General features: G+C 39.7%; 2 protein-coding genes across 2 annotated transcripts; one reads left to right on the forward strand and one right to left on the reverse strand.

Annotated features, from left to right (window-relative positions):
* Positions 1–490: 490 nt before the first annotated feature.
* Positions 491–1,827, forward strand: HRG_07833 (mo25-like domain-containing protein; the record flags this gene model as incomplete). The annotated part of the gene is made up of 4 exons (XM_044866304.1): positions 491–595; positions 649–706; positions 797–1,278; positions 1,363–1,827. 4 exons carry the CDS (start codon positions 491–493, stop codon positions 1,825–1,827), a joined length of 1,110 nt encoding a protein of 369 aa, XP_044718193.1.
* Positions 1,828–2,212: 385 nt separating this feature from the next.
* HRG_07834 (SWIB/MDM2 domain-containing protein) lies at positions 2,213–3,935 on the reverse strand (the record flags this gene model as incomplete). The annotated part of the gene is made up of 4 exons (XM_044866305.1): positions 2,213–2,725; positions 2,788–3,450; positions 3,506–3,765; positions 3,854–3,935. The coding sequence occupies 4 exons, from the start codon at positions 3,933–3,935 to the stop codon at positions 2,213–2,215; spliced, it is 1,518 nt and encodes a 505-aa protein (XP_044718194.1).
* Between the last annotated feature and the right edge of the window lie 10,876 nt (positions 3,936–14,811).

The following is a 14,811-nucleotide window of genomic DNA, read 5'->3' on the forward strand; positions in this document are numbered from 1 at the left end:
ATGGCGTCGGGGACGATGCGTGCCTCGACTTAGTAAGGCGCTGGACTCGCGGACGCAAGCCATCCTCCTCCATCATCGCGTGTGCCATCATCCGAATCCTGCGCCGAGGGCAAACGGTTCAGACATGAGCAGAGGCACATCGCAGCACTCCCCACGCCCGAGACTGCCGATCCTTGGCCCTGCGCCGTGCCTGACTAACTCACTCACCTACATACGTCGCGACCACAGCAGACGTTCAGGGCTGCTCCAGCCTGCATGTCTAGATCGCTCTGCCTCGCCTCCAGTACAAAACCCTCGAATCTACCCCAAGGTGGAAAGTCAACTCTGACTGTCAGCCGATTGACGTTCCAGTCACTTGTCCAGTCGCAGCGAACGGAGCGGTGCGACAGCCCAGCTATACCGTAAAAACACACGTCATCATTGAAATCGCCCCTCGCCTCAACCCTCGACGCCGCCGCGAACCAAGCCGTCCTCATCCCCCCTGCGCACCATGTCGTTCTTGTTTGGCCGAGCACGGTCTCGAGCCGCTGCCGATCTGCCCAAGCAAGCCCGAGAACATGTTGCAAGGCTCGAAGGCCCCAACGGAACCTCAAAGGTCCCCCAGACCCTCTCACGCCACACAGACGTTGTTGCTGACGAGCTGGGCAGGCAGAAGAGCTCGCCCGCGTCCTGAATCAAATGAAACTCGTTCTACAGGGCACACATGGTCAGTGGATTCATCTAGACTGCTCCATCTGCCTCTTACTCCGCCTCTCTCCCCTGGATTCAGGCTGACGGGGCTCTCACCACGAGCCAGAGACCGACAGCTCCCCAGAACAAATCTACCAACTCGTCACAGGTCTCATCGACGAGGACCTCCTCCACCTTCTCGCAGTAAATCTATACCGCCTGCCCTTTGAATCTCGAAAGGATACCCAAGTCATCTTCTCCTATGTCTTTCGCTTCCGGCCGGCCGCTGCAGCCCCGAAGAGCGATCCGATAGCTCTGTCTTACGTTGTCTGCAACCGTCCGCAAGTACTTATTGAACTCTGTCGAGCCTACGATCACAAGGAGAGCGCTACCCCCGCTGGATCCGTCCTCCGCGAGCTGCTGAAGAATGAGGCTGCCGCCGCCATCATTCTCCACGACGATGGCGATGCACCAGGGTCCAGTGCCAAAGGCCTCAACGCAATTGATCGTGACAGGCCACAGAGCGGCAGAGGCGTCTTTTGGAGGTTCTTTGATTGGATCGATAAGAGCTCCTTTGAAGTCGCCGCCGACGCTTTCACTACCTTCCGAGTAAGCCCGCCGCCCCCCAAAGCCCGAGCTGCCATAGGCGCGAGGAGCGAGTCTCGATAAGCTGACTTCAACCAACACTGTCAGGAACTCCTGACCCGCCACAAGGATCTCGTCCCTCGTTACCTCTCCGTCAACTTCGACCTCTTCTTCGACAAGTACAATAGTACTCTTGTACAGTCAAACAGCTATGTCACCAAGAGGCAATCAATCAAGCTCCTTGGCGAGATCCTGCTGGATCGCTCCAACTACAGCGTCATGACGGCGTATGTAGATCGGGGTGACCACCTCAAGATATGTATGAATTTGCTCCGCGATGATAGGAAGATGGTTCAGTACGAAGGATTCCACGTTTTCAAGGTCTTTGTGGCCAACCCCCACAAGTCCATTGCTGTTCAGAAAATACTGCTCATGAACCGCGAGAAGCTCTTGACCTTTCTCTCGCACTTTCTCGAAGACCGTACCGATGACGAGCAGTTCATCGATGAGCGAGAGTTTCTCATCAAGCAAATCAAAAACATGCCGGCTGTTCCAGTTCCTCCAAAGCGATAGCACCCGGCTCTTACAGGCCTTTCTGGGAGCTTCTGGATCGCTCGACTCCGAGTGCCCGCCTCAGGCAGTTGCAGATCCCTCCGACTGTCGGCGCTCTGAGACAGCGTGAGAGAACAACGTGGCTTGACTGAAGCATGTTATGATGGGCGCATGAAACCTCACCGCAGTTTACGCTACAGCTACCTTACTATACCATGTACATAATGAGAAGAGAATCGGACATGTCAATTCATTTTGGCGTCACCCGCAGGATGCGGTGATGATTTGTACGAGACAAGTCTAGTCCTACCAACGCCCACTCCCCATGCCCCTATACGCCCAGGAGGATGCCATTACCACAAAGCGACAACTCCGTACAAATCTTCCATCGCTCAATGCCGCTGGTTCAACGTTGCTTCGAAAGTAAAACATTGACGCTTTCGCGCGCATTCTGGGTCGCCCAAACGCTGCCAGAACCGCCCTTGCGCCACTCGTCCCCATGAGCAGCCTCGCCGCCACCTCTCGACGCCTCGCCCATGATGATCTCGAGGTCGCGTTTTTGAGAGCTCAGCCAGTTGCTGACAAACGTGGCTGGGTCTTGGCTCAAGGATGTGAAGAATGAATGCTTGGTCTTGGATACTGCAATTGCCTGGATGAGTCGGGCCAACTGCTCGTCGAGGGCGGTGACCTCCTTCAGCATGGTCGCATACTGTATGTTGTTGATCAAGGGCTGCAACTCAGCCCGCAACGGGTCGTCGACGGAGACATGTACGTCGTACACGGTCGGCTGCGGGTTCCTATGGAATTCCTCATCCACCCGAATGGTGTAGGGCAGGCTGACGGGCGGCAGTGGTTGGAGATGCTGCGCCACGTACTCGTTGAGCATGGGAATATATCCCACGTCTCCTCTGCCAACAACCTGGTTAAGAAAGTAAGCCGCCAGCTCACTGAACAGGCGTTATTTGTCTCTGCCCGACTTACCCTTTTCAAAAGCTCATCGCATCGGAAATTTCGCTTCTCCTCGTCCTCCTGAAGCCCCCAGTATCGGATATACTCCCAAAGTCCCATCACAGCCTCCTGTTGCGTCGCCTCAGACATGTCCACCACCTCTGCTAGCTCAGGACTAAGCTGGTAGCGCTCGGGCGATTCGTGCCGGTAAAGGTTGATGGTAATGTTTGTATTTTCGTCGCCGTTACGCTTGAAAGTGAGCTCGTCGAAATCAGCCGCAGGTGGCAGGCTTCCTGCAGCTTGAGGCTTCGGCAAAGACTCGGGCTTCTTCCATTCTATACTTTGCTCCGCGCCATTTCGAAAACGAGAACGGTCAAAGTCGACAGACAGGGCCTTGAAGAAGTGAGAAAGCCGATGTCTGGCATCATTTGCCGGAGATGCCTTCTGGCTTGTTGCTGGCTGCTCGTCTTGCTCCATCTTGTCTGAGACGCCAGAGATGGCGACTGAGCCTTCTTCGGCACGGTGATCTGCCGAGCTGTCGTCGTCTTGCTCGTCGAGAAGACGTCCTTCAATCTTGACGCGATACGAGGCTTCCATGTTTGTAGTGAAGTCGAAAGCGTCCACATTGAGGCCGCTGCCTTGCCACACCTGGTCCTCGACAGTGTTGCTGATCTGTATACGAAGTATCCGGGAGAGCTAGAGTTTTGTAAGCACGTGGCAGGCGTTTCCATTCACGCCTTGATTGACGTACATTGGTACGGCTACGATTGACACTCTCGGAGACGCCCAGACGCTTTCGAGTGGTCGTCGCATCCAGCCATCTCTCTACGTCTCTCAAGTCCTTGTATCGTTGGACGCCGTCAGGGTCGACAATGCACTCCTCGACGCCATCGGGTATGTTCTTATCGGTCGGTTTCCGGCTGCGGCGCCTGGCCAGCTCGTTTGCGTGCGCTTGAGCTTGCTGCTGCTGCACCATCTGTGCTTGAGAGAGCGGGGCCGAAGGGTGAGGCCCTGAAGACATCATGGGGCCTACTGGGAGTCAGTACAGAAGATTGGGGTAACAGCCTGGCGGCTTGCCAGGCACACGGCGCTCTCGCACCTATGCCTCCGCGGCGCTGGTTGGGCGCATGCGGGGACCTCTGGGGCACTTGCTGCGCATAAGCACGGTACTGGGGCTGCATATCGAAGGAGGCGTGGAGTGAGTCCGCGACTTTCAGGCGTTTGCGAATCAGACGGCTACGAGGCCAAAAGTTTACACGACGCAGACGCGACGTCGTTTACGTACTGGTATGGGTTTATCGATAAGGTCGAGGTCACGTGCCACTTGATTGGTGCCGTACCTCGAACGGTGTCCACAGCAATGCGGTTGACGATCAGCCTAGTCCTGATGGGGCAGCATATAGCTCAATGTTTACTAAAGAAAGTTTTTATTATAAATGTGGCCACTAAGCTAGTGGAAAGGAGGCGGACAGGCATTAATTAGCTTTAACATCTCTACTAATAGAAGACACGCGGAATTGCTATGCGTGGGCGATTGTCTAAAATCTTTCGCACCTACCGATGACTACCTACCATTTACACCCAGCTTAGCGTAAGCACTAAGTCAGCCCACCTAAAGTCCGGCACACCCTAACACCGGCACTCTCTATAATACTATCGCGTCGTTAAATATATTATATTATAACCGCGTTTTCTCGTATATTACTTGCCCTATAATTTTAAAATAAATACTATTTATATTAGTAATACCTTAGCTTTCTAAGTATACTAAAAACTAGCTCTAAGAAGTACTTAATATAAGGGCTTTTGCCCTATATAGGCCTAGACTAAGGTCTAGGCTAAGTCTATATATAAGCGGCCTCCGCGCCTATATAGGCTAGGCCTATACTTCTCTTCCTTTTCCTTTTTATAGATTATTAACCTTCTTTTAATAGACTATACCTAAGCCTACGCCTCTACCTACTCTATAATAGTATAATCTACCCTTTATTTTACCCTCTCTATATCCCTATATATAGAATAGCTATTTTTAGCTGCCTTTAAAGTCGACGTTTAATTACCTAGTCTAGTTAAACCGCCTACGCTAGTATATACGCACGTAAAATATCCGTACTCCTATAGTTATAAAATTAAAGTAAACGTAATACTTAGTTTACCTAGGCAATTAAGAGCCTCTTATAATAGTAAGGCTCCGTATAACTAAGAGCGGTACTACTATACCTTAGTAAGTTCGACGGCTCCTCCGTAGAGCTCGAGCTATAGCTACTTTATATAAAAGTAAAGCTCTATACCGATAGCGCTATAATAAGGGATATCCGCGCTTAATTTAACTATCTTTACGCGAGCTTATCCTTATACCTATAAAAGTATCTCTTACTATTTACGCGTATTAGTATAAACGGACTAGCCGACCTCCTTATAAAGCTTTATATTAATTATAGCGAACCTAATATAGCTAAGTTAGTAGGCTAAGAGCTTATAACGCTCTATTAAAAGTAAAGTAAAGTTATTCCGGCCTACCTTATATAGTTTAAAGAGGTGCTTTATTAAGTATATATATATAGCTAGCTTAACGTAGTAAAGTATAATTACCTTATTATAAGCTTAAATATAGATTAGCGTACCTATTTAAGTAAAAGGTCTATATTACTAAATATATATACCGATCTTATCTACTTTCTTTATAAGCTTAGTAGTAATAAGTTTCTTTTTTCGTCTTCTTCTATAATATAAGAAGAGAATAACGCTAGTAATACTATAAATATCTCTATCTCCGCCTTAAGGACTAAGGATAGAAAGAGGTAGCGATAGGAGGGTCGCTATATAGGCTATAGTAGTAAATCTTATTAGTTTTTAAAGTACCTACGCTAAGAGGCGCGGGTAAACGTACTCTAAGTAGTAGAGGGGCGTACGCGCTAAGATAAAAAGGAGGTAAGGTTCGATAATAGCGACTCTAGTAATAAGTAATCTTAGTAACGCCTCTATAGGCTTTATTAGCGTCCCCTTACGTATAGTAGCAGCTATTATATAAATAGGACGTATACCTATAGCGACTAAAAGGGCGGCTAAGATATAGGAAGGCCGCTAATATAATATAACTATAGTAAAAGGGAGTGCCTATATAGCCCTATATAGGAGGGAGCGGAGCCTTATATACTAAAGTACTATCCCTTATATTATAGTACTAAAAGCTACTACCGTATACTAATATAAGAGGGGCGGGATACTATAAGCTTATTAAAGCTAGCTATACGCTATTTTACTTACCTTTACTTTTTAGCTAAAAGTACTAAAGCCCGACTCTTAAGGCGCGGCCCTTATTAATAATATAGTTTATTTAAGAAGCTCGCTTAAGAGGGTATTATACGTTATTTACTAATATTTTTTCCGCGACTAAGCGTACGTAGTCTATATAAAGGTTCCGTTCTCTTAAGCGCGGTATTAAGTATTATTTAAAGGCGCGCCTCTTTAAAAGCTAGGTAAGGGTATAATATAAGGGCTTTTACCCTATATAGGCCTAGACTAATATCTAGGCAAAGTCTATATATAAGCGGCCTCCGCGCTTATATAGGCTAGGCTTATACTTTTCTTCTTTTTCCCCTTTATAGATTATTAACCTTTTTTTAATAGACCGTACTTAAGCCTATACCTTTACTTACTTTATAATACTTAAAGCTATTAAAAACGGGATACCTTAGCTTTATACTAGTTAAAGGTAAGGTATTTTAAGAAGGACCCTTTATATATATTTTAAAGGGGCTCTACTTATTAAAAAGGTAAAAGAGGTATATTAAAGGCTTAGTTAAAAGTAAGAAAAATACCTTACTAACTAGGTTCTTACTTAAGCCGCCCTTAAGCTACCTTTAATATATTATTAAGTTAAGGAATTCGCTAGCTATATCGTTAAAGCTAGCAGTGATATATATTTACTTAGGAAGTAATAGATTTTAAGATTTTTAGCTTAAAACCTAGAGATTAATACTATTAAAAGTAGATCTCTTAATTCTACTTATATTAACGGCGCCTTTATAGCCTATATTAAGGAATAGTTTTAATTACTTAAGCTACTAGCTATATAAGTAATCCTATTAAAGTCCTACCTTAATATAAATAAAATAGGTATCTTTAAGGGCCTTAGCTTTAATAGTCTAATACTAAGGAGCTTAAAAAAGTAAGAGACTCTTAAAAAGTAGCTAAGATTATATTATTAAACTATAATAGTTAAATATATCTTTACTATAAGCTAGGCCTTAACTCCCTTTATAACTTTTAAGGGTTAAGACCTTTAATATTAATAGTTCCTTAAATTAACCTTAATAAGTATAATTATTACTATCGATATCTTAAATTAAAGGTATAGCGCTTAAGCCTAAAAGACCTTAACTTTATTTACCTTTATAATCTTATAAAGTAATTACTCCCTATCTTTTATTACTACCTTATATATATATAGTAGGTAATTATAGCCTCTAGTCTAAATATAGCTTTAACCTAGCCTTAGTTTTTTTAGTAAGCTCTCGCCGTAATATTAAATATAACCGCGATATCTCCGCTTTAAAAGCGCTTCGCTACTATAGCGCTTATAGCTTTTAAGGCTATATTTACCGCCTTTACTATATCTTTTAGTTCGCGGCTTAGGATTTTAAGCGGCGCCTTAATAAGGACTACGATAATCTTATATTTATAGCGTAGTAGGACTTATTTTACTATAGCTTTATATTAGGTTAGTCTTTTAGTCTTAGCTACGACCGCGGCTTAGGTTCGCTTAGGGCCCCCTAAGCCTAAAGTAATACCTAAGTAGAGTTCTTTCTTAACTACCTCCTTAATTACTTCCTAAATCGTTATCTTAAAGCTCTTATCTACGTAAAGTACCGCTAATAATATACTACTACTATAGCTCTTTACCTTAAAGAGCCGTTTAACTACTACCTATACCCTACTAAACTATATACTTAGGATAAAGCCTATAAGTTTATTATATACTACTTTTTTTATAAGGTCGCTTAGCGCCTAAGCCGGTTTTATATTACTACTTTAAGTTTATTAACTTACTTTATTAAGGTATATAAATTTAAGTAGTATCTTTTTATACTATGCGCTTTAATTAAGCCTAGTATATTAATAGCTATTACTACGTTTACCTACCCCTTAGCCTTAGTATAGTATTATTATTAAAGGTAATTAATACTATTAAATTAATTCCTAGTATTAATTAGTATTTTAGTCGTAATATATACTTACTATAAGTATATATTAGTTTTATAAGAAGTTTTTTTTTAATTATATTATATACTCTTCTTATTATTAATAGCTATAAGAGTTATTAAACTAATTATTATATATATATATACTTTAAGAATAATATATATCTTCTTTTCTTATTATTATACTCCTTATATATCTTTTAACTACTTAATATATTAGTTTTCTTACTTATTAAGGCTATATATTAATATTAACTTAAGAAAATTATATCTTTTTATAATATAGCGCTAATTAATAAAGCTACCTTCTTTTATATCTATTATAAATCTTAGTAAGCTAGCTTAACTAAAAAGAATATTAAGGGAGGTTAATATAAGTTTAGTTTATAGCTAATTAATATAGTAAAGCCCTTATTAAACCGCTTTATCTTACTATAGCTATTAATACTATTAATATAGTTTTAATATATTTAAAAAAAAACCTTCTTATAAAACTAATATATACTTATAGCGGGTATATATCGCGACTAAAATACTAACTAATACTAAGAATTAATTTAATAGTATTAATTACCCTTAGTAATAATACTATACTAAGGCTAAGGGGTAAGTAAATATAGTAGCGGCCTTTAATATACCGGGCTTAATTAAAGCGTATAGCGTAAAGAGACGCTACCTAAATTTATATACCTTAATAAAGTAAGTTAATAAACCTAAAGTAGCGATATAATACTAGCCTAAGCGCCGAGCGACCTTATAGAAAAAGTAGTATATAACGAACTTATAGGCTTTATCCTAAGCGTATAATTTAGTAAGGTATAAGTAGTAGTTAAACGGCTCTTTAAGGTAAAGAGCCGCGCTAATAGCGCGTTATTAGCGGTACTCCGCGCGGATAAGAGCTTTAAGACGATAATCTAGGACACAATTAAGGAGGTAGTTAAAGAAGAACTCTACCTAGGCATCGCTTTAAGCCTAGGGGGCCCTAAGCGAACCTAGGCCGCGGTCGTAGCCGAGACTAAAGGACTAACTTAATATAAAGCTATAGTAAAATAGGTCTTACCGCGCTATAAACGCGAGATTATTATAGTCCCTATTAAAGCACCGCCCGAAATCTTAAGCTATAAATTAAAGGATATAATAAAAGCGGTAAATATAGCCTTAAAAGCTATAAGCGCTATAGCGGTAAGGCGCCTTTAAAGCGGAGATATCGCGGTTATATTTAATACTACGGCGAGAGCCTATTAAAGGGACTAAGGCTAAGTTAAGGCCGTATTTAGACTAAAGGCTACGATCTCCTACTACGCGTATATAGTAGTCGCAAAGAATATCCCTTTAAGGGTAGCGATAGTAAATAAGGAGCGATTACTCTATAAGATTATAGAGGTAAATAAAGTTAAGGTCCTTTAAGCCTAGGCGCTATACCCTTAATCTAAGATATCGATAGTAATAACTATACTTATTAGGGTTAATAGCTTAAAGGAGGCTAATAAGCTTTATAACCTAGGCTTAGTCCTTAAAGTATAGATCTTTTAATATAAACCCTATAATAAGTCGGTTTAACTATAGAGGTACTATAACTACTATAAATATAGCTATATCGCTAGGCAATATATATCGATATAACTTTATAGCTAATATAAGAGCATAGTATATAATAGAGGTAAGGATAAATATAGGGCTAAGAAAGGTAAAATCCCCTATAACTATATCTTATATTAAGGGGACTACTTATTATAGACCTAGACCTACCCTATAGTAAATAAAGCCTAGGAAAAGGTAAGGGAAAACTACTTACGTTAACTTTAATAGTTCGTAAATACTTAAACGTACGCTAAGTAATAGGTGCTCCTTACTATCGAAACCTAGGGCGTTCTTAAATCGACCGTAGTCTAAAAGTAGGGACTAGGTAGACCGCGCCGAGATAAGAGGTCGAGCTTAAAATACCCGCCGGCTAGTAGGGCTAAGGAGGCCGAACTAAGTATAAACGATATTTATAGGTATAATAGATAGAGAAGTACTAGGAGATAGAGCGCCTCCCTCCCTATATAAACGACCCCTTTTACCTTAACCCTACCTATATATAACTAAAAGTACTATTTTAAAATATATAAAAGAGATATAAGCTAGCTTAGTTAGCGCTTTACTACTAGGCCGGCTTTAACTTAATAGTACTATAAAAAGTAAAAGCTATACTAAGAAGCGGCCCCCTTTTTATTAAAGCGGTGCCCTATAGCTTAGTTTATAAAAAGGGGAGGTACGCGCTATATATATATAAAAGGCTTAGGCTAGGGACTTAGTTACCTTAGTCTAGACTAAACTAAAGCGAGGTAATTTTTAGAGATAGTATTAGACTATAAGCGATTTACTTACTACTAAGGGCTATAAGTATAAGAGCGCTATATAACCTAAGCGTAATCGAACTAAAGTACCCTATAGTAATAGTAAGGGACTTTAATATCTATTACCCGCTCTAAGATAGATATAATAAAACCTTAGATAGCGCGATATAACTTATATAAGAGGCGATAAGGCTATAACTTAAACTTACTACCTTAAAAGGGGAGTATATAAGATTCTTTTATAGCTAAAGGGATAGTACTATTAACCTAGCTTAAGTAATACTAAAGACTAAAATATAGTATACTAAGCTTAACCTAAACCTAACTAGGTTAGACTATATCCCTTAAACTATTATACTATAGGTCGATACCTAGGCCTAGGTACCTAAACCGGCCCTAAGGTAGAAAGAAGTAAAAGTAAAGTTAGTTAAAGCTAAGACTATATCTTAGCTAGGACTATACTAGCTAATACTTTAAATGCCTAAGGATATCGATAAGGACCTAGACTATATCTTTACTACTTTAGCGTAAATCGCAATAGCTATAGTTCTATACTAAGGGCGAGCATTACTTAGGGGCAATATATAGTTTACCTTAGAGGTAAGGAGGGTAACGAGGGAGGCTAAGAAAGTAAGGAGGAAGTATAAGTAGGAAAGGAATAAGGCAAACTAAGAAGACCTATATAAGGCGTTTATAGCTTAAAAGTAGACCGTCCGCGAAGTAAGGAGGGCTTACTAGCGCGAGTTCTTAAAGGAATTTAGCGCTAATAATACTAAGCTTTAAAATATAAAGAGGTAGGTAAGACTCTATAGTAAGCTACTATTAAAACTAACTTATATCCTACTATTAGTTAAGGAAGGTAAGGACTAATTAATAGAAACCTTTAAAGGGAAGGCCCAGCTACTAGCCGCTAAGTTCTTCTTATTAAAGGCTAGTATAACTTAAGGGCTACCCTAGCCTATAGCTAAGGCGACCCTTATAATTAACTAATAAATCCGGCTAGCTAACGTTATAAGGGCGCTAGGTAAGATAGTAAGCTAGAAAGTAGCGGGTTTAAATAGCGTCCCTTTAAGGTTTATTAAGAAGTATAGCCTAGCCTTAGTCTAGCGACTAGCTATAATCTTTAACGCTTATACCTAACTCTTATATTTCCTAGGTCGGTTTTATAGCGCGAATATAATAGTTATTTAAAAGCTAGGTAAGAGGCTAGACGCCTACTATATAGTAAGGGGTTAAAGACTAATCTCCCTCCTACTTATAGTAAGAAAAGTACTTAAGTAGATACTAGCTTAAAGGATCGCGGGAGTAATAGAGGCGAACGGTATCCTATTAAATAGATAAATAGGGAATAGGAGGGAACGCTCTATAAAAGCGGCGATCTTATTAGTAATAGAACTAGTATACGTAATATAGGCCTAAAGGGGCATTATATTATTCCTATAGCTAGATATTAAGGGCGTATTTAATATAGTTAACTATAATAAGCTTATAAGGGAACTAAAGCTTAAGGGATACCCTAGGTAGCTTATAAGCTTAATATAAAGCTTTATAAGTAATAGGAGATTAACTATTTACTTTAATAAGAGGACTTTAGAGCTAACTTAAGTATTAATAAGAGTCCTTTAAAGCTCCCCCTTATCCTTAATTCTATTTCTATACTATATAACCCCTTTATATAAAAGGCTTAGTATAATATATAGTATTTATACTATTAGCTTCGCCGATAATATAAATATAGTTAGTATTAGACCTAACGAGGCTATTATAGTAGTACGCTTAAAGGAAGCCTAAAGGGTATATATAGAATAAGCGACCGAGTTCGCGGTTACTTTTAAACTATCGAAGAGCGAATTACTATACTTTATATAAAGGAGATAAGCGATAATAACGCCGGTCCGCCTTAGGGCTAACGTAGTAACCTTAGTCTAAGAGGCCCGCCTACTAAGGGTTTAGGTATACCGGAAACTATATTAAAAGGCGTACTTAAAATAACTCTAAGTAAAGTTAAAGCGCTAAACTATAGCTTTAACTAAGCTCGCGGCGTCTACGTAAGGCTATACCTTACTATATACTAAGGAAGTTTATAGTAAGGTAATCTAGTCCTTAATCTCCTATATAATAGTTATATTCTATAAGATAACGCCTATAAAGGGGAAACTATATAGAATTATATAGGACCTTACTTAAGACTAGTTAGCCTACCTCTAGGTAGTAATAGGTGCCTACTACGCGACCTTAGTCTACTAAGTCGAAGCGGAGGTATAGGTGCCCTTAATTAACCTTTACTTAAACTAAAGAATAACGGATACCTTTTAAAGGCTAAAGGACTTAGGGCTCCTAGGCTAAATCTAATACGCGTTTAACGCGGTCGCGGGTATACTTAAAAGGAGGCGATACTAGAGAGAGGGTAGACCCTTAGTAGTACTACCTCTAGGTAGACCCCCCCTCGTAGAGGAGATAAAGGGGGTCTAGAGCTAGATAGGAATAAACGACCTCTTAGATAAAGCTAAGTCGCTTAAAAAGCTAAACGAGAAATAGGCCGCTTAATAAAACGCTAGGGAAGACGCGATCTAATAATACTAAACTACCCTTTACCCTACTAACTTCCTACCTTAGTTTAATAAAGCAATAACGCTAGACTATTATAAGGGCCTCCTTAAGTATATTAGTATAGTAATTACCTAGATATATATAGGAAAGATCGGGCTTAATAACTTCCTTTTTAACTAATAGGTCCTTAGTATAGTTTTATTAATATATACTTATAGATAAAGATAGGATACTATTTACTATATAATAATCGACTATCTATTAATAGTAAAGGTAAGGGAGTCCTTCTTAATATAGGCCTAGGATATAGGTAATATAAGAGCGGGCCTTTAAGGGAAAAGGATAGTAGCGCTATTAGCGTAATAGTTCCTTTATTTAAGTAAGCTCTATTAATTTAACCTAGCTTAGAGGCTATACGTAGATATACTAAATAATAAAACCGGGGTCGCGCTAAGGATAAAGCGGCTTTAACTAAGACTACCTTAGCTAACTACTTCCCTTACTAAGGCGACCTAGAAAGAGAGAGGACTTATAATTATAGGATTATAGCTTTTATTAAACTAGACCTAGACTAAGCGTAAACCTCGCCGATTAAACTATAAACTAAATAAAACTAATATAACCTAACTAAACTAACCTTAATAGCTATAAAATAAGACCTACTATTAAAAGACTATAACTAAATAAGACTTAACTTAAAACTAAACTAAGATAGAGCCGATAACTAGCCCCCCTTAAACTATAACCCTAGCTTAGCTCGTTAATAGTAACGTCCGCCTCGTTATCGCGGTAAGAATAATAAGACCCCCCTAGGGTAGTACGTAGAGTATAGGAGGGAGTAACCTAAGGCTTATAAGGAGTATAGGGACTACTACTATAAGAACCTTAATAACGATTAAACGGACCTAACCCTAAACCTAAACTAAAGCTAGCCTAAATAGCTAGCTTATAAGATAGAGTAATAACTAAGGTCTATATTAAGGTAAGACCTATACTAGCGGCGGCACGGAGGCGTTTACTATAGCCTATACTATAACTATAGATCTAATTAAGGTTAAGACTATTAATAATCTTAGCTAGGACTAAACCGCGATAGCTATAAAAACGCTACTAAATAAAGTTAGGAGCGTTAGTAGGATTAGTAAGTAACGTAAGATAGGGACGCTTTAGGGCGGGCTCGGCGCTAAGAGAACTACTAGGCTATAGCTCGGTATTAAAGGGAGACGCGGTTAGCTCCTAAGCTAGCTCCGCGACGGCCGCGGGTATAAATACCTTAGCCTTAGCCTTAGATAAGGCCTTAGACGCGGCTACCGCCTTACCCTTACCTTTACCCTTCCCTTTATTAATAGGGATTAAGGCTAGAATAGGTCTAATAAGACTAATAAGATTAAAGCCGCTATCCTTTACGTTAAAGCTATCGCTAGTAATAAGATAGAAATAGTTAGTAAGATCGTTAACCGCTATAAAAGTCTTTTAAGTAACTAAGAGCGACTTAGGCCTAACCTAAGCTAAGGTTTTAATAGCGTCGCTAAACTTACTTAAGTATTTTTCTAGGAACTTATATATATAGTAAGTATTATCTATAAAATAAGTAAAAGCTAATATAAGCGTTTTTATATTTTTAATAACTATAGCTAAACTAAGGGTAGACTTACTTAACGCGCCCTTACCTTTAGTAATAAGGGCCTTTTAATTAATATAAATATAAGTTTTTAAAGTAATATAATAAAGGCGCTCTTATATTAAACCCTTAATAAGGGAAGGGCTATTAACCTTAGACTATACTTAATAAAGGGTATTAGCGGCCTCCTTACCTTTAAAGGTAATCTAAAATATAAATTAATACTAAACTTAGATAGTACTATAGTAAGAAAAGGTTACTTACTTAGTAATAAGACTAATTAAAGTTAATATAAGTAATATATACTTTAGCTTTTATAGCTATTAAAGTTAGTAAAAATACT

Source organism: Hirsutella rhossiliensis (assembly GCF_020360975.1).
Source record: "Hirsutella rhossiliensis strain HR02 chromosome Unknown scaffold00009, whole genome shotgun sequence".
Taxonomy (NCBI): domain Eukaryota; kingdom Fungi; phylum Ascomycota; class Sordariomycetes; order Hypocreales; family Ophiocordycipitaceae; genus Hirsutella; species Hirsutella rhossiliensis.